Below are 21,271 nucleotides of genomic sequence, written 5' to 3'. Positions count from 1 at the left end.
CCCATCTAAATCCAGTCAAAAACCAAGCCTGAAACCAAGTCCAACGTCAACACCAAACTCACAGTCAAACCGGGCTAAACCCAGTCAAAACCCCAATGCCACCAAGAAGTCTAAAATCTATTTCTAAATTGGTCTAAAACTGGTATGAAACCAAATCAACCCAGTCCCAAAGCAGGTCTAAAGTCCAGTCTAAAACTAAGTCATAGCACATGAAGAGTCTCAAAGATGTTTTTTTTAAAGAGTAACACTCAGTCCTGATCTTCTCAGTGAGAATCAGAAACTGGACGCTGGTACCAACTACAAATTTGATCTGCTAACAAATCGCTTCTGTGAAAAAAGCCTGTGCTCTGCAACCTGTAGAATCAGGTACCATCCCATAATAAAACCTTATTAAGTCAAAGTTGATGTGGTCACAGATACAACAGACTACATCTGACCAACACCTGTGCAGCTCCTAATGTAACAACCTGATCTATTTAGCCTTTATAGTTGTAGAACGTTAAAGGCCTGTTATACCTGCTCCTCCTACTCTTGAAGAGCCGACATGAAATAATAGACAAAGCATCTTTAAGCTGATCTCCAGTTCAAACGGAGGACGTTTGCAGGCAGCTGGTATCAGTAAAATCTCTGTTCAAACAGAATAACTCAGCTCTAGCTGTCTGACAGGCCTCCAACAGGCTTTACAAACTTTCTCTCTGAAGTTGGCTTCTCCACTTTAATAAGCTCCTCTACCTCGGCTTCTCAGACTGAGGGAAGCTCAGCTGGGTACAGCGTCTATATTTGGACCCAAAAGGATCAAAGGAACGCTGTACAATCCCTGATTTTTTTCCCCAGCTGTGCATTGGTGGAAGCTGCAGGATTAAACGTCAAGAGGTCATTGTTTTAATTGGCCAGGGTGTGACTCAGCCACCTGCATTTCCACCCAATCAATCGTTTCCTGAGATTTGACATTGCCGACCCGATTGGAATGTGAAGCATCGTCTCGAGACAGCTGACGCGGTCGAGTCGTCGCTCAGAGTTTCAGATGCAGACTGTCGACGTCACTCGGACTCACCTGCTCCTCTGAAGGCTTCGTCGGTCTCCACGGTGCTGCTCAGCAGATCTGAAACACAGAATCAAGCTAATGAGAGATTCAGACTGCAGTTACTTCTCTGCTCTGTCAGGTAGAGAAATGGTGTTAATAAGCCCTGCTGCTGCTAAAAGCACTGTACTGTAGGATTTACTGAATCTGTTTCATTCTGCCGCAGCACAATGAGCCTGAACATACTGTCAGTCATAAAGAACTACCTTCAAGGAGTCCTGCAACACGTGACCTAAACTCCTCAGAGTCAAGATCTCAGCACCATGGAGTCAATCCAGATATCAGTCCAAAATCAAGTCTAAAAAAAGACTAGAACTATTCCAAAACCTGTTTAAAACCAAGTAAAAACAAAGTCAGAAACCAGCCCAGAAGAAGTTTTAGGCCAAATTAAAAGCTGGTCTAACTAAGTAACTAGGTTTAAAATCAGGTCCAAAACCAGATCTAAAACCACGCTAGAAACAAGTTTAAAGTAAGTTCACAACAAAGTGTGAAAATATATTTAAAATAGTTCTAAAACAAAGTCCACAAACAGCCCAGAACCTGTCTAAAATCAAATCCAAAGCACAGCCTGAAACCAGCCCAAAACCAAGTCTGGAACCAAGTCAGAAACCAAGTTCCAAACCCAAGTAAAACCGTTCCAAAACCTAAGTCAAAAGCAAAGACTGGAAACAGTTCGAAATGCAGGAAGCCAAATTAAAAAAAAAACAACCAAAAAGCACCTAAAACCAAGATCACCAACATCCCAAAACCTGTCTAAAATCAGTATTAAAACCCAGCCAAATACAAGCCCAAAACTAAGTCTGAAACCAGTTTGAAGCCAGTCTAGCACCAGTCCAAATTAAAACTAAGTCTGAACCAGAATCCACCAGAACCCAAGCACCATGGAGTCAGTCTGGATTTACATGAAGAGACAGAAAACCCTGAAACAGTCTGAATCCACAGAAGAACCACCTGATAGACTGTAGGAGAAATATCAAGAAGAACTGAAGCTGTTTTAAAGGGAAATGTTGATTTCAATTCCTCTTTTCTGCTCTTTGTATGAAGCTAATTGATGAACATAAACCATTTATGAGATCCTGGCTTTACTTTTAGTGCAAAAAAAACATTTGCACAGTCCTGTAATTTCAGACTAGAATAGATGTTTATTGTCATTGATAGACAGCAACGAAAGACAGTTTAGCAGCTCTTTGAATTAACAGCATACAACAAAAGAGCAGTAGCTGAATTGGCTTCAAACATCTGCTGTTTGTAACGTACCTGAACATGAAACTTAAAAATGGGATAATTCCTCGGCAAGTTCTGAAGTTTCTTTTCTTCTGTTGTTCTAACTTTAAATCCCGTCCAGATGGAAGAATTAAATTACCAGGAATCATGAAAAATATTCTATCATTACCTCCCTTTATTTCAGAAATAGCAGCGCTGCTTTATCTGCAGTAATTTTTGTTAAACGCAGAAAAGGCAGAAAGAAAAAAAGCTGCCGGTTGATCTCACCTGTTTGGTTTGCAGCAGAGCAGTGCAACTCAGCGAAGCCTCTCAGCGTCGAGTTGTAGGAACTCTGAGCCATGCAGTCGATGGCAGCCTGGTCACATTCACAAAACCTCTGCTGACACAAGTCACCAGCATCTTCAGGATAAAAAAAAAGATCAGTATGTTCATTAAACATAAACAAAGACCTGCAGGATTAGCAACATGAACTGTATTTATTGTGCTGGGACATTTTGGCTGTGATACTTAATTTAATAAAATCTTAATCTTAATCTTAATCTTAATAAAATGTCCAAAATTTTGGAAAATAAGCTAATTTGATTTTTGGATGAGAAAATCGACATTACCCACATGTCTAGTGGGTAAATATGAAGCTAAAACCAGTTAGCTAAATCAATAAGCTTAGCTTAGCTTAGCACAAACACTGGTACCACAGGGCAAACTGCTCATTTACTCATTGCAGCATGATTTTGTTGCATGAAAATGAAAAACAGAAGTGTGGAAATGGCAACTTGTGGTTTTCTATGGGGACAATTTTTGGGGGGCATTTTTACCCAAAATGTGTAACTGGACTGGAAGTCTCACCACAGCTGCTGTTTGCTGCTGCACAGGTGAAGTTGTACGGAGGCAGCGGCGGCTGCTGCCTGCAGGGGGCAGCGCTCTGGTAGCACAGCCGATGAGTCTCACAGCAGCTGCAGCAAAGAAGAAATCAGAAATGGAAAGAAAGTGATGAATAAAATGAATTAAAAACGAGAGATAACAGGTCCACACAATCATTATTTGGGAGTTCCATATCATTAAAAGGGGTTTATAAACACAATTTATTGGAAATGTGATGTGAGGAAATGCAGCTAAGCTAAAGCTACATTAAAACCAATCCAAAGCCTTACTTGATGGTGGTGTGCCTTCAAATTGTGTTCAGCCAATCAGAAGACTACTTAACGATTTATGAAAGTTTCTTTAATCCTTATACAAACACTGGCTGCAGGTGAAGACATTCAAGGAAAAATACAGCAGTTCATGAATCAAAGTGTGACCCTGTCAGAAGGAAAAACCTCCAAGAGACATCTTCCGCTCTGAAGAACTGGGGTGAAACATCTTTAAGAACCTAAAAAAGGAGTCCAGTTGCTTTTTACTGAAGCTCTGAGGATCTGTGAAGTTGCTCCTTATGTGTACAATACAATCTGATTTGAACATATATTAAAGCCTCAAACCAAACACATCTTCCTAACGACTAGTTTGGTCCCCAGACAAAGCAAAGAGATGCTGCAGTCATGTACAACGTTAAAAAAATAATGTGTGTTTTTTTAAAAATATAAAACATTCAAAATTCTGAATGTGTGAAAGTGCAGAATATGAGCTCTGTAGTTAATAAGACATGAACTCCACTGAAAACACAAAGTGGAATTTCAAAAACGCTGACAGTTTGCTCTTTTCATTTCTATTTTCCGTAGCTTCATAATCACGAATCACATATAAAATTAGTCTGTTGCTGATGTATGATTCATGCATGAGGCTGATTCATCAATGATTCGCTTTAATACAGCTCGCAGCATGCACACCATTCTCATCATCGCCATCAAAGCAGCATCAAACTTCACTCACTTCAACTCAGAGATGAGAAAAAAAGCAAACTTTCTCGATGTCAACCGCAATAAAAAAGAAAAAAAAGCATCAGCCTGTATATTTCAGAAAGCACCGTCTCAGATTTAGTCCAGAGTTTACTTATTTATTATTTACACAAAACTAAGTTCTGTGGAATATTTTATCAGCCTGATGATAGTGTCCCAACTGGATAATCATTGTAATGGTTCAATATGTTGAGAAATGAGGTTAAATGGATCCAGCACAGAACAAATTTTTAATTATTGGTGTTTGAAAAAGGGCAAAATGGTGGCATTGTGTCCCCAGAACATTCTTGTAAGTACATATATGCATCTATCCATGTTTCCTACTAAAAATACAGTCTTTGGTCGACATTTCACCAACTTTTGAGGCTCTAACATCAGCAGAATCTGAGTTGTGGCAAGTATGACATGACAAGATTTCCACGTTTTTGATATTTTGACGTACCAAAATGCTGATAATAATCAAACTGGGGACTCTATGAGTCATTTTGCACAGGTCTTAAGTTTTGGGGGGGAGTTGGACAATTTCTGTGTAGCTTTGGACCAACTTTGAGTCATTCTGGACAATTTTTGTGTAATTTGGACTGATTTTAAGTTATTTTGGAAAGTTTCTAACAAATTCTGGACAACTTCTGACAAATTTTTGGACAGATTTTAAGTTATTTTGGAAATGTTTTGAGTTGTTTCAAACAAACTTGAAGTCATTTTGAACAACTGAATCAAATGAAAAGAAACACCAAATAAACACAAGCCGAAGCTGATTCAGTGTAAACAACAGGATAACGCTTAGACACACAAAAGGACCCACTAGATGCAGGAGACACAAAACAGCCACAGAAAGACTGAAATCTGTGAGAAAAACATGCAAACATGGACACAAAGACACACTAAATGACCAGAAAGAGATTAAAACTGACAGATTCATAAAATGTATAGGAACAGATGTAAATCAAAGCAAGCTGAGACAAAACAACCACAAAGACGCAAAATTTCTCAAAACAAATACCAAAAGGCACAAGAAGGGTGAGCAACAAAAAGACCAAAAAGAGAAGCAAGTCGTCATAAACAAGACACACAATGAGACATTAAACAACAAAAAGGAGACAAAGTGACAAGAAATAGTTAAATATTTATTGTGGTGTCTTGTGGAGACACTTAATGACATAAACGAGACACAACGTGACAACAACGAGATACAAAACGACACAAAACGAGACGCAGAATGGGAAAATACCAGACAAACTGACAAACAAGACACAAAACGGAGACGACAAGAGACACTATGAGGAAAATCAAAAGTACTGGATCAATAAATAAATGCAGAAACAGTGAACAGAGGAGTAAGTTGTTGACGATACATTCGGCATGGTGAAACATCTTTCTACAGCTGATGAGCAGAGAAGAGAGAAAAAGTCTGTGGAGGCTGGAAACATGGAAACAGTCGTAAATAAAATAGTATGTCAAAGCAAAGCTAATTCTTCTTGTTTTCCACAATGCCTCTGTTTCACCTCCCACACTGAACTGATTTAGAAGGACAACAGGTGAAATCTTCACTCTCTCCCCTTGTTTATTGACTGTACTGTATACGCCATGAGGACGGGAGGCTTCATCTGTCAATACCAGATAGACTCTCCCAGCCGGCTCCACACATGCCTGCCTCCAGCCCCTGAATTCAATTAAGCCACCTTGCTGTATTTTAAATTCGTCCTGCTGTGATCCGAGCCTCACTCACCCGTCCAGTGGATCCACGGGGTTTCCGGTCGCCTCGAATCTGCAGGAGCAGCCGTAATCTTCCAGGTCACGTGGGCAAATCCCCGTCCAGCAACGGAGCCTCGACGCAAAGTTCAGCAGCGAGGGAAAATTATCAAAGACCGAGTGGAGCCAGGTGAAGCGAAGGCCAAGACAATCTGAAAAAGAACACAGGACGAGGCCTGAATACACAAACGCACAGCAAGACGAGCAAAACACAAACAGATTTTTGTCATGTAGCAGGTGGAGAGCAGAGCGATTTAATCACAGATAATCCTGTTGGCAGGTTCCAATAACCCGAGTCCAGAGAAGCATGCAGGGCGGAAAATTATTTGGGCCACGGCTCTCCACATGTCGGATGTCGGCGCAGTGCTGATTAGGACGGTGGGTGTCCCAGAACATCGCAGCTTGTAATTCAGTCGACCTTGATGTCAACAACCAGCGACAATGTCACACAAAGTCAGTCGATTGTTAAAGAGCGAAGGTATCGATCCCAGTGATTAAACTCTGACCTGGACGAGCCACTGAATTTTAACCCTGATCCAAGCAGCGTTAGTCAATTTATTGAATATCGGTGGCTTTACTCGCGTTTAACAAACAGACATTATGCTTTAAACTGATTTTTCTTTAGATTTTCTAACCAGTGGCTCCAAATATTCCCCCTGATGTGATGTAAGATCGTTAATATGCTCCAATCAGTGAAGTTATGAGTGAAACTGAAAACCATCTTTTTGATTAAAGTGATATCAAATCCAAAATCTAATTTTAATTAAAATCGGTTCAGTGCTTTACATTCTGATCCACAGAACAAAAGAACCTACTGTTACCATCCATGTTACATAATGCAGCTATGCAAAAGCAGTCCAAAACAAGTCCAGAACCAAGTCCGAAACCACTCTAAAACCAGCCCAAAACCAAATGAGAAACCTGTCCTACACCATCTCATCTAAAATTAAGTCTAAAACCAAATATGAAAACAGGCTATAAGTAGTCCAAAACCAAGTAAAAAGAAACTGTCCTAAATGAGTCCAAATCCAATTTAAAAAGTAATTTAAAATAAGTCTAAAACAAATTCCAAGACCAGTCTGGAACCACTCGTAACAGTCATAAGCAAGCAAATTCCAAGTCCAAAACCCATCAAAAATTAAGTTCAAAACAAAGCCTGTGACCAAATTTGAAACCGGTCTAAAACAAGTCTAGAACAAAGTCCAAAACCAACCTAAAATCAAGTCTAAAACTCAGTTTGAAACCATTATAAAACCAGTGCAAAACCAAGTCAGAAACCAAGTCCAAAACGGATTGAAACTAAATTCTAAATAGTCTTAACTAGTCAGAAACCAGTGCTAAATGAGACCATTCCAAGTCCAAAGGCAGTCTTGAACCAGTCAGAAACCAACCTAGAACCAAGTCTAAAACCAAGTCAGAAAGCAGTCCTAAACGAGTTTTGCCATCTTGGGCTTTGAGAAACACCTTTTTAATTACATTTTTTAAACATTTTTTATTTATTTTTTGCCATTTACTGACACTTTGTGGAACCTATAACTAATCAATGAATCCAGGAAATAATCAGTAGTTGCAGCTATAAACAGCATCTCACCTACGTTACCCTGACATTTGTGTCTATAATACGTCCTTCAGATAAACAGATCAGTTTAGATTAAAGCAATAAATTACAGCTTTTCAAACCAGTGAACCAACAAACCTTCATCAGCTGACTTGTTGACAAATGGTTTGAGAATCATGTGACCATTTTGAAGCTCACAGTTTATTACATAATGATTCGTTCTCACCAGTCATGAGATCTGAGTTTTGGTCGCTGGTCTCTGGATCCGGACAGAAGATGGATCTGGCAGAAAGTACTGAAGACAAACAGGAGGACTGTTGCAGTACGTTCAACATGTCGAATTTACATCTTGTTATATTAACATAATGACACAAAAAAGGTCAACCCATCATGTCAAAGATGGTCAGATGAGTCTATACATGGCAGATAATGAGACATCCTTTGTAAAGGGTTGTTAGTGGTTCATGTGTTGGCAGGAAACTCACCATTTTGAACAGCTGAAAGCACTAAAATCCATTTCAGAAACATGACTTGTACCTGCATTCAGAGGGACAAAGCTTTTGTTTCATAATTAGCCTTCATTTAGGTGCAAAAACTCACATTAATCACTTCAATCTTCATCAATAAAAGATGCTGATGCAATGCAAACAAGACATAACAACCTGTTAGGCACACAAAAGGACTGCTGGATGCAAAACGGCTGCAAGGAGATGCAAGACGAACACAAAGAGACTCAAACCTGTAAGAAAGACATGCAAAATGGACATAAAGAGCCATTAGATGACCACAAAGAGACAAAAACTGACGAAAAAAGAAACACAAAATGAACAGAAACTGAAATGCAATCGAGACAAAACAACTATAAAGGCACATAAATTACTCAAATACCAAAAGCCAAAAAAAAGGTGAACAACTAAGAAGATGCACACAATGACAAACAGGAGAAGCAAATAGACACAAACAAGACACAAAATGAGACGTGAGACACAAAGCTAACACAAAAAGACAAAACTGTACCAAAGATGCATAAAATGACCAAAATGGGACACAAATCGACATGAATGTGACACCAAATGACAAATGGAAAAGAAAATGAGACGCAGTATGACAAAAACAAGAAATGACTAAATGAGACGAAACAAAACTGAGACACAAAAGGAGACACAACTGTCCCAAAGAGACGCAAAATGATGCAATCAAGACAAAAAAAAACAACAACAAAAAAAGACACAACATGCCACTAACAAGCTGATTTTCCCCACATAGAACAGAGAGCTGGATTTATTCTGACATCTCCTCTGCAGCTCTATAAACTCCAGCTCTGATTACTGGAGCGAACCAGACGGACGACCTCCGCTCAGCCTCTTTAATGGCTTCAAACAGCTCGGCCCACCTGTGGCTCCACGAGGCCAACAAGTGTGTCATTACGGTTGTTCAGGCGCTGAGCACATTTCACTGAGAACAGGGAAGTTATGGAACCCCCGGGGAGGTCGGCGGCTCATTAATGCTCTTATATTTAATCTTTAATGTCGACTGTGCAGGTTAATGGATCCGCATGACAACAAGGAGCCACTTAGATTTATCAAAAGAGCAGGTTTGAGGTGGAAGCTGTAATAATAAAATAACAACTCCAAGAATATGGATAAAGCAGGAGGCTAACAAGCTGCTGCTGCTGTGAAATCGTCACGGTGGATGACCTGCTCGTCCTGGAGGTTCCAGGCTCAGCAGCTGCTTATATATAATAAAGTTTTAATTTCTTTTAGTAGCCTAGCAACTCACGCTGCAAAAAAGGAATTCACTGGGAACATGGGCGAGACAGGTGATCAGAAATCCATCCATCCATTATGAATACACCACTTAATCCTAACTGGGGTCATGGGGGGCTGGAGTCTATCCCAGCTGACTCAGGGTGAAGGCAGGGGACACCCTGGACAGGTCGCCAGTCTATCACAGGGCTACACTTAGAGACAGACAACCAAGCACACTCACATTCACACCTACGGACAATTTAGAATCACCAATTAACCTCAACATGTTTTTGGACTGTGTGGGAGGAAGCTGGAGAACCCGGAGAGAACCCACGCTGCACGGGGAGAACATGTAAACTCCACGCAGAAAGAGCCCAGCGACCTTCTTCCTGCGAGGCAACGGTGCTACAAACTGCGCCACCTTGCAGCCCCGTGATCACAAATCAGAAAAATAAAAAGATTTCTACAGCAGAGGAGCTGTCCTAATGTTATTTTTGAGAGTATATCAAATGAATTCATTATGAAATATAGAAAACTGCAGTAAATGTAGGTCTTCAATTGGGGTTTTAGCTTTGAGTAATATTTTAAATTGCAGGGGCCTCATTTATCATCAGTGCGTACACATAGATGTGTGCTTAATGAGTGCGTACGAACATTCCTACGCAAGTATGGAATTTATCAACTTGTACTTATACTTAGGAATGTGCGTAAATATACGCACAACTCTGACCATGTGTACGCACATAATCTAGCGGTAGAATAGTGAAAGTACAAACAGAAAGCATTCAGGGATTTTGACCATCGGCACATTTTAGCGTGAGGTTTTGTAATATGCAGCAATTCCAGTCATCACTGAACAGGATCATGCTGGCAGTGTTGGATGCCATAATTCCCCTGGCCCAGCATCCAGTTCCCTTACAGTCATCACCGATGAGCCCAAATCAAACGGGAACTTCACGCCATCGCTGGATTCCCAGACATAAGTGGAGCCGTAGACTGCACCCACATTGCATTCAAAGCAGCATCACTGATGAATTTCATTTTGTAAATAGACAAGGGTTTCATTCAATCATCGTACAAATAATTTGGACAACCCTGGGGCCTAATAACCAATTCAATATGATGAAGTGGTTCCCAGTCTACACCCTCTAGAACAGGACTCCCAATGATCTCAAGTCAAAACTGGCCGGTGGGCCTAAAAAGGCACGTTTTTTTTTGTTTGTTTTTTTAAATGATGCAAAACTTCAATTAGGTTTACCCCAAATTCCACCATTTATCAGAGAAAGAAACTGTAAAGCTGGAGGATCTTTAACTTTCCGACGATCTGTGAAAGTATCCTAAGACTTGCAGTTCTGGAAAAACAGCCAAAAATAATCTGAAACTTGTGCTGTTTGATCCAAATCATGTTATTCTAAATCTCTCATTTAAAAACACATCAACAAAATAAGCTGCAGCCAGCAGTCGAAAATTCAGTTTTCAGGTTGAGCTGCAGGCAGTGTTTCCACAGAGCAGGGAGGAAAATCAAACCTACTGGATCAGTACAATAAATGCAGCATGGCTCAGGAACAGTGAGCAGAGGAGCAAGTTGTTGGAATCAGTGAACCAAAGAAAACACAAAGAAGTAAACAGTGAAGATAATCTTACCTTATTTGTGGGGTGTCAGCTGCAGACGTGATGTTTTCCTCATTGAATGAAGATAAACGTTAGACTCTGTGTCATTGATGAAGCCTTTTTAGTGCTTTTGTGGTCTTGTTTTCCAACAGAATGAGCCCTCAGCTGTGTTGATCAGTCCTACCTGAGGGGTTCGGTTCAGCTCGTATCAGGTGACACCAGCGCTGCAGCTTATCATGGTTTGGTTCCTGTGCAGGTATTTGAGGCTCTAGCTAGGTGGGGTTCTGACTGAGGGACCCACAGACCGGTCTTTGTCCCGGCGGAGGCTGGATCTGTGACCCGCAGGTCGACCCGGTCTTATCTGATCCTCCACGAGTTCAGCTGGGTGACGCCTGCAGGGAGGAGCTGGGGCTTTAATAACAGGGGGGCAGATAGTGGGGCATTGTGTGGGGCAGGTGCATGTGTGGGGGGTAGTTACAGATGTTATGTCATGTTAGAAACAGGAAGTGGGTTCAATTACAGGAACAGCAACAGCGGTCCGCAAAAATTAGAATTTCTTCTTTTTTTTAGTCAAAAGCTTTCATCAAAGATTCAAATGTTGGGATCATCTCTACAGATTTAAACAAATCATCATTTTAGAAAAACGTGGACACATTTTGAATTGGACTTTTCCATAACACGTCCTGAGCTGTATGATATTTTGTGTCGATATGTAATCTTTTTTTTGTAAATATAACATATTTTCATTGGTCTACTAGTTTACTTTTTGAGGGGCAGGTGGCTTTAGAAGAGTTTCTTTTGTTTCTAAAGAAGAAAATTCATTAAAGTGTCCTTAAAAAAGAAAACACTTTTTTTTTTTTTTACAATAGATTTGTTTCCTATTTTAACCCCACTGTGTGCATTTACATGTTGATTGAAATGGAGCATCAGAGAGAGGGACATTTTTCAGATGTTTATTAAGCTGACACAAGAAATACCTAAATCCATGTCTTTAGAAAAACACAAAAATTCTACATTTTTTTCCCCCCAAACTCCAAACTGTTTCTGGACCTTGAAGCCACTGTTTGATTTAAAGATAAATAGTCCCGTTTTGGTTTTTAGGATTCCAGATTTTGGTGTCCAATACAAGTCATGTTTTTAATCTTCTAAAATCACTGTGTAAATTACAGCCATGAACGTCCAAAAGTTTGTGTGAAGATTTTCAGGGTGATCAGTTTCCAAACAGCTCGACCCTCAGACTGTGTTTCCACACATTGTCCAGATGCTCCAGGAGTTTACTCAGCTGTGGTTTGCGGTTTCAGTCGCTGCCTGTGATGATGAACAGCTCTTTGTTTCCTTCTGGTCACAGTTTATTGCACATCTTTGTCAGGCATCTCTGTTTCAGATCTGTGGAGGGAGGATTGCAGAGGGAGGTTACAACCAGGTAACTGACACTGGGAAGTCATTTCAAGCAGTTTGTCACTTTGATTAAACTTTAAATAACTGACTGCTGCAGTTTTCTGACATCAGCTGCTGCAAATGTCCCCCCTCTGGTGACTCCAAACTTCGTGAGTGGCTGCTAAATGGATGTATTTAAGTGTATTTAAGAGAAAATAAAGCCAGCAGCTGCCAGCTGTTTCCTGACACACTCTTGAGTGTTTTCAGAAATATGCACCTGCAGGATCACTTGAAGGCTTGAGATGTTCAGGCTGTATTAACTGTCTGAACCCCAAAGACAGGTTTGAAAAGCATTTTATCTTGAAAGAAACCTTTAAACAACCATTTATCAGACCCCAAAGCTGTAAAAACAGAAAGGATCATCAGATTCTAAACTTTCTAATGGTCCTTGAACTAATGTTGGACGTGCAGTTCTGTTGGGAAAATGAACGAAACGTAAGCTTAGAAATGTAATATTCTCTAATAGCCAAACACACCAAAAATAAACCACATGTTCTAACAAGATTCTGTGAAAAACTAAAAATTCTAAGCCCCTCATCGCAACAAAGAAGCAATGATTCATTCAGATGTGACCAAGAGTGATGTGACGAAAAATCAGACAGTTTTCAAGTGAACTGCAGGCAGAGAGGAAAATAAAACTACAAAATAGCTGATTGATTTTTTTAAAAAGCAGCATGGCTCAAAAACAGTGAACAGAGGAGCAAGTAATTGGAAGATACATTCAGCATGGTGAAAGATCTTTCTACAGCTGATGAGCAGAGTAGAGAGAAAACTATGGAGGTTTTTCAAAAGTAGCTCAATATTTGTAGCATGTGGAGTCTCTATTTTGTCCAGTATTGCACTTCAGCACTTGTGTTTTTTGTAATGTTGATTCTAGATTTTTTCATTTTTTCTAAATTAAATAATCAAAGAAATTCAACTTTTTAAAAATTATTTGATATTTCTCAGTTTTCTCTAATTTATATTACAGTAAAAAATTAGAAAAAAATGAGCAAGAACACCCAGAGACATATTGTACATGCTGATTCCATTTTTGTTTACCTTTGTAGAGCAAATAACAAAATTAAACTTTTTTTTTGTTTTTGTTTTTTTTTTAAATTTATGTCAATGTAACTGTCATTCTTCACATAAGACATTTCTGATTTCTTTCTCCTTCTTCATGGTTGTTGTTTCCGTCGAGGTGCATGACTTTACATAGCAGGGAAATTCAAGCTAAAAATGTTGAGAGGGTTACGCTGCAGGTAACCACAGAAACATGATTGACTCTTCAGGTTTTGTTGGCATTTCACTGACTAACCACCTCACCAGGGTTACATACTTTAAAACAGAGCCTTTGTTCCTTTGGTCGGTGGGCACAAAAGGAGGAGCTGTGAATGTAAAAAGCTTGAAGGAAGGAATGTTTCCTCTCTTTATGTCTTTGCATTCACTTTGTCCTTTATTTTCTTTGACCGGGGCACCTTGTTGAGCTTTTATCTTGTGCATGTTTTCATCACCCTGAAGCTCCTTTAATGATGCTCGCTCTCTTCAAACCATATTTCTGCATAATGTTGGACATAATCTGAGATCATTTACATGAAGCCTGCTGAGCTGAGACAGGTGGTCCATCAATTAATCACCTGACAGAAAACAAACTGTATTTTAACAATCGGTTAATCATGTAAAAGCTAAGTTGTCAAACCCTCCTCCTCCTGCAGGAGTCTAAAAATACCCGGTGAGGGCTAATTAGAGCCAGAGAGGGTTCCTGGTATGACAGCGTGTTGAGTCCTGCCTCTGGCCGGCCGGTGGTATCATCGCCGTGGGAGATGCTGCGAGCGATGGCGGCTCTTTCTGCGACCTCTGGAGCCCATTAGACTCCTGCAGAGCTGCAGCTCTAATGAGGCCTGAAGCCGGCTGCCGGACACTCGGCCAACACAACGCCATCAGTGCAGGTGAAGGATGAAGAGCCAATTACCCCCCAAACACTCACAACCCTGTTTGTGGAGTTTTGAAAATAAAAACTGGGCATCTCTCAAAGTCCTACTTGGTATTTTTTTATGTAATTTCTGCAGCTACAGGCCTCCAGTCAAAACAACCATCCATCCATCATCTATACACCGCTTGATCCTCACTAGGGTCGTGGGGGGCTGGAGTCTATCCCAGCTGACTCAGGGTGAGGGCAGGAGACACCCTGGACAGGTCACCAGTCTATCACAGGGCTACACTTAGAGACAGACAACCAAGCACACTCACATTCACACCTACGGACAATTTAGAATCACCAATTAACCTCAACATGTTTTTGGACTGTGTGGGAGGAAGCTGGAGAACCCGGAGAGAACCCACACTGCACGGGGAGAACATGCAAACTCCACACAGAATGATCCCAGGTGTCCTAACCGGGATGAGAACCAGGGAGCCGTGGGGCGACGGTGCTAACCAGCTTGCAACCCACTAGTCAAATCAATAATAAGAAATATAATTTGATGTGAAGTAGTGTGGGACTGAGGGAGGTGTTGTTCTGTTACATCTGCAAAAATATCCTACTCAATCCCAGTCCTTCTTCAATATGTGATCTCTGGTTGGAGCTCATTAACCTCGACATAAGTCTTTGTCATGGTGTCTGTTGCCAGCTAAACTCCCACAATGCATGAACTGTCTGTAGTCTGAGTGACGCCTCCTCTGGTCTCTACAGTGTTAAACTGTAAGAAGCTCCACCTGGTGGAACAACCAGGTACTACAGCTGATCTACGATACATTTTCTGACATCTTGCAGAGAATCCAGGTTTTCTCCATCTGTTGGAGCTTGTGGAGCCGCAGTACATCCTATCCTCTAACACTACATTTAGACAGTGTTCTTCTGGAGCTTTACGACAAGGTTCCTGAACAGGACTATAGAACATCAAGGAACAAACTGCAGTCTTTATAGGACATCCTGCTGTCTCTCTGCCTCCAGTGAAAATCAGCCTCACAAACAAACCAGTATGCACGAATGCAAATGTAGAGAGAGTCAGATTCTGAAGAAGGGTAATGACACAAAGAAGTCCCACCCTACAAGTTGACAAGAGCTTTAGGTTTGTTAGGAATCCCTGGAAGTCTGAATCCGTGTTTTTAAGACTGTCATCAGGAGTCTAAAGGTGGAAACACTCAGTCTTGACATTGACTGCTGTTTTAGTACTTCTTTTAGCATTTAAAAAAAAAAACAAGGTAAAAAAAAAAAGTATTTTCATTAAAGGGAGTCTTTAAAATAATGAATGTAAAACTCTGCTGTCTTTGTAAAGCTGTAGGACTGGTGCTGAATCTTCTGCTAAATGCTGTTTACATGCAGTTATGTGATGAATGTCTATGAATCTTTATAAGCTGAAAGTCAGCATGACCTAAAGATAAACATATTCATGGGAAATACAAGGTACCATAAACCGGAGAAAGTCTTTCAGTTCTTACGTTTTGGAAATCTGAAAATGTGTTTGTTTCATACTTGTAATGTTTTATTTTTTGTCATGTTGTCACGTTGTTTTGCACTCTAGACAAACGTCCATATTAAATCTATAGACATAAGTGTATCTAATAAACTGTATAGATTATAGACGCTCATTTAACATTAGCTCAGGGCAGCAGTGAGGAAATGTTTTAGCCTCGCAGAGTCAATCTCATGTTTGCTGATTGGTGAAGTCAACACATAGGTTCTATTTTTTTCTTTTCACTTCAAAAATCAACAAAATGTGTCATATTTCCAGTGGTGCCCAAACCTCTTAGAGTCTGAGGTTAAAGCTCTGATGAAACCCATTGATCTGTGGATTCTCAATAGCGCTTCACTTCAAAATAAAAAAAGAGAAACTCCGGTGTAGCAGAGCTGGCGGCTGATGTGGATTAACTCTGACAGCACTTTCAGAGCCGCTGAGTTCGCCGCCTCGCTGCTATCGATCAATCGCACCTTCCTCCACAGTTCACTTACTTCTGGAGAAGGAGACTCTCCTGACCCGCCGACACACCTCCAGAGTGTGTTTTTCATACCACAGGTGGCTGTCGTCACAATATCTGTGGATGAGAAATACCTGAGCCTTAAATCAACAGAACCAGCTCAGGATTAAGAGTAAAAACAGGTTCAAAGAGTCTCAAAAGGCTTTCAGCAGGCAGGTTTAAAGCTGCAGAAATGTTATCAACTAGAGCATTTCTGGATGTTTGAATCATCCCAAAGGCTTAAAAGGACATGCCCATGGATGATTTGGGGGTTAAACGTAGCTTAGAACTTTGCTAAATTGGGGATAAAGGCAACGTTTTCTTTTTTAAAGGATAACATAGGTTGTACATTACACTATATATATGTATACTTTAGCATCTCTTTGTAGACATTTTGTGTCTCTTCTATCTCTCTGCTGTAGCTTTCTGTCTTTTGTGGTTGTAGACAGAGAACGACAAAGATAACGTAAAAACAAATAGAATCAACAGAGGCTTATTGTAAGATTTTGAGTAAAAATTACACATACAGTACTCGTCAAAAGTTTGAACACACCTCATTCAATAGTTTTGGTTTGTTTTAATTTTTTTCTACAGTGTAGATTAATACTGAAGACATCAAAACTATGAAAGAACACATATGGAATTATGTAGAAAATAAAAAAGTGTGAAACAAACCAGAACATGTTTCATATTTCAGATTCTTCAAAGTCGCCCTCTCCTGCTGTGAAGACAGCTTTTCACACTCTTGGCTTTCTCTCAATCAGCTTCATGAACTCGTCTCCTGGATGGTTTTGAATTAACATGTGTGTCTTGTCAAGAGTCAGTTTGTGGAATTACTTGCTTCCTTAATGTGTTTGAGACCATCAGTTGAGTTGTGCAGAGGTAGGGTTAGCACGCAGAGGAAAGTCCTATTTGACTACTGTTGTAATCCATAGTATGGAAAGAACCACTCAAGTCAGTAAACAGAAATGACAGTCCATCGTTACTTTAAGACATGAAGTTTAGTCAGTGAGGAAAATTTCCAGAACTTTGATTGTATCCTCAAGCGCAGTCACAAAAACCATCAAATGCTATGATGAAACTGGAGGAGAAGCCCCAGGAAAGGAAGACCAAGAGTTACTTCTGGTCGAATTGCTGCAAAGAAGCTACTAAAAGAGGATGAACAACAAGAGGAAGAGGATGGTTTGGGCCAAGAAACACAAGGAATGGACATTAGACCAGTGAAAACCTGCACTTTTGTATGGCAGGTCCAAATTTGAGATTTTTGGTTTCAACCAGTGTGTCTTTGTGAGATGCAGAGAAGGCCAGCAATGGTTTCCGACCGTGTGGTTCCCACTGTGAAGCCTGGAGGAGGAGGTGTGATGGTGCTTTGCTGGTGACACTATTGGTGATTTATTCAAAATTCAAGGCACACCTAACCAGCATGGCTACCACAGCACACTGCAGCACCATCCCATCCCATCTGGTTTGTGCTTACTGGGACCATCATTAGTTTTTCAACAAGACCATGACCCCAAACACACCTCCAGGCTGTGTAAGGGCTATGTGGCTAAGAAGGAAAAGGATGGAGCGCTGTGTCAGATGACCTGACCTCCACAATCACCCAACCTGAACCCAACTGAGATGGTTTGGGATGAGTTGGATCGCAGAGTGAAGGAGAAGCAGCCAACAAGTGCTCAGCCCCTGTGGGAAGTCCTTCAAGATTGTTGAAAAACCATCCAGGAGACAGCCTCATGAAACTGACTGATAGAATGCCAAGAGTGTGCGATGCTGTCATCACAGCAGAAGGGGGCTGCGTTGAATAATCTGAAATATTAAACATATTCTGGTTTGTTTAACACGTTTTTGTTTACAACATAATACCATATGTGTTCTTTTATAGTTTCGATGTCTTCAGTATTAATCAACAATGTAGAAAATAATTAAAATAAATAAAACCCATTGAATGAGAAGGTGTGTCCAAACCTTTGACTTGTACTATACATACAAGAAACGTATATAAATATATATTTAAAAAATGGCCGAAAATGACTACAAAGAGACACAAAAGAACTTCAAAAAGACACAAAACATCAGCAAAGTCACACAAACTGACTGCAAATGACAGAAAATTACCAGAGATAGAAAACAGCCATGAGAGAAAATTAATTTTCCATATTATAATCACCCTCTCTTAATGCAAATTTGTACTTTGAAAAAAAATCTTTTTCCTTCTCTTTCCACGTCATGTATTTAAAACAGACCTGCACCGGTATCATCTCAATGTAAAAAACGTAATTTTGAGCTGTGAAAAACCTTTTCATGCGTGTCTTGTGGCTGAAGGGTCTGCAGAGGCATGTGGAGAAGAACTTGCAGAGCTCAAGGACGCAGGGCTGCAGCTTGTTGGCGCTGACGGTGGTCGTGGACTCGGACTCGGACTCAGACTCGGACTCGCCGCTCAGCTCCATCCGCCTCCAAGGACAACCTCTCAACAGACGGAGGAAGAGTCACGTCAGTCATGTTTAAACTGATCTCAGTTCACAACCTGCTTCAACAATCTGCCAAATGAAACCATATTAAGATGAGAAAAGGCAAAATGACAAACATGTTATAATTACCCTCTGGAAATGCTTTAATTCTGCATAATGTCGCTTCAGTGCTTAAATTCCCATCACACTTAATCTATCGCAGGTACACCGACGGATAATTACCATAAAAATGCAGATTCAGATTAATTTCAATTAGATAACTTCTCCACATTCTGCACGCATTTGCTCATTTTGCAATCTTGGTGGTATCAGGAGCAAGAAGGCTTTAATAAATCAAACTTACAGAAACAAAAAGAAATGTGAGCGTTTATCCTCAGGGGTGGATTTATCTCTCTATAATTTATTAGTGTCAGCTTGGCAGAATTATGACACAGGATTTGATAAAATGGCTCCGATGAGCACCGAACCAGGAAAGGAAAACCAAGAGTTCACTCAGAAATCAACAACTAAGAAACCGACCACAAAAAGACACAATCTATAAAGAGACTCAAAATGGCACAGAAACAGACACAAAACAATGACAAGTCAGAGCAAAATAAACGCAAAAGGCAGAATACAGCCCCAGAGAGACAAAAAAGCACACAGAGATACAAAGGGACCACAAATGAACACAGAGAAAGCACATGTAAGCACAAAACAACCTCAAAGAGACACAAAAAACAAACATAAGACAGAAAACAGACAAAGACAGACACAAAATTATCACGAAGACACATAAAATGACTGTAAACAACAGAAAATGACCACAAACAGACAGAAATCAAGCATAAAAATAAATAAAATGACCACAAAGGGATACAAAAATGGCAGCAAAGAGACTCAAGCTGCTTGTAAAAGACCAAAATCAAACATAAAGAGACACAAAATGCCCGCGAAAGACAGAAAGATGCAAAGAGAGGTGCAAAACGAACACAAAGAGATGCAAAATCACCACAAAGATACTCAAAATCACTACAAACAGATGCAAAACACCTAGAAACTGACATGAAACAGTCGCAAAACCGCCACAAAAGACATTAAACAACTACAGGGAGACAGAAAGTAGCCATACAGAGACACAAAATGACCACAAAGAGACAACACAAGACACAAGAAGACAACCACAAACAGACACAAAACATCAGCAAAGACACTTAAACCAACTGCAAAAGACCGGAAAAAAAAAAAAACACAGAAAGATGCAAAATGATCACAAAGAGACCCAAAACAACCACAAAGACACACAAAATGACCACAAAAGACAGAAAATGTCCACAAAGAGACCAATAACCATAAAGAGATGCAAAATGACCATAAGGTGCTACAAAACAATCACAAAGGAATACAGAACTGCAACAATTTGGCTCAGACTGCTTGCAAACGACTAAAATCGAAGACAGAAGGACACAAATGACCATGAAAAGACATAAAACAACCACAAACAACACACAACACCCACAAAGTGACACAAAGAGACAACAATAAACAGAAAACGACCAAAGAAAGACAGAAAACAACCACAAAGAGATATGAAACAACTAGAAAGGAACACAGAACAACCACAAAATGACCAGGGAGTGACTGAAAACAACCATAAAGGGATGCAAAATAACCACAAAGAGACACAAAAGGACTTCAAAGGACCATGAAGAGACACAATACTAACACAAAAAGATGTGAAATGACCACAAATGGACCTAAAACAAACTGTAAAAGACAGAAAAGTAGCAGAAAGACAAAAAAACAACCACAAAGAGCTGCAAAATGACCACGAAAAGACACAAAACAACCTCATAGAGATGCAAAATGACCACAAAGAGACACAAACTGGCAACCAAACAACAGAGAACAGACTTTAAGGTATTGAAACGTGTGCATCAAAGCAACTGGTGCATTTATTTGTGTTCTTGTCCCCAAATTACCTCAAAAATAGCATTTTTTATTTATTTTAAAAAAATAATTTTTTTTTACAAAAACGGCCTCAACACGTTTAAGGCTCTGCAGCGTTGACACAGACCAGCCAACAGCTCGAGCGTCTGCAGGCCGACAAACGCTCATTTCACCGCACGCTAACGACTCGGTGACAAATTGCACAGGATGCTCCGGCCTTCTGTTGCTAGGCAGAACTCCAGGGAGGGAGGAGGGGAGGCAGCCGCTGCTCCGGAGGCTGTTCCTGCAGCGAGACGTTACTGCCATCTAGTGGCTCTGCAGGAAATGTGGAGAAACACGGTGACTGGTGACGGTTTATCGGCTCACACACTGATTCTGAGGGGAATAAAGTAAATGCTGTGTTTTTGATTCACTCATGTACTCATGAATCAGTTAACTTGCCTCATGTGAGACACTGAGGGACACTTGGACAACGTTAACCCTCAAATTCTGATGCATGTTCAATCAATCAGATTTAAAGTTAAAAAAATAAAAATAAATCAGTATTTTAGTAATAACTAACTGCATGAGGACTGCCTGATGTTTCTCACGATATGATAATTGTAAAGAAATAAAACATATGAAACCTCTGAACT

The 21,271-nt window shown here is 40.2% G+C and overlaps 1 protein-coding gene across 1 annotated transcript in view; it reads right to left on the bottom strand.

Annotated features, from left to right (window-relative positions):
• Positions 1–12,208: 12,208 nt before the first annotated feature.
• hhla1 (HHLA1 neighbor of OC90) overlaps positions 12,209–21,271 on the bottom strand; it is a 23,275-nt gene continuing 14,212 nt past the window's right edge. The window contains exons 13-15 of the mRNA XM_008304644.1: positions 18,535–18,703; positions 16,235–16,317; positions 12,209–12,252 (exon numbers count right to left, since the gene is read on the bottom strand). Coding sequence (XP_008302866.1) covers positions 12,209–12,252; positions 16,235–16,317; positions 18,535–18,703 — 296 coding nt within the window. The remainder of the gene's footprint in view (positions 12,253–16,234; positions 16,318–18,534; positions 18,704–21,271) is intronic.

Source organism: Stegastes partitus, unplaced genomic scaffold (genome assembly GCF_000690725.1).
Source record: "Stegastes partitus isolate 25-593 unplaced genomic scaffold, Stegastes_partitus-1.0.2 Scaffold2276, whole genome shotgun sequence".
Taxonomy (NCBI): Eukaryota; Metazoa; Chordata; class Actinopteri; family Pomacentridae; genus Stegastes; species Stegastes partitus.
Note: the sequence above shows the minus strand (reverse complement) of the source record. Positions and strands in the feature narration are given on the sequence as shown.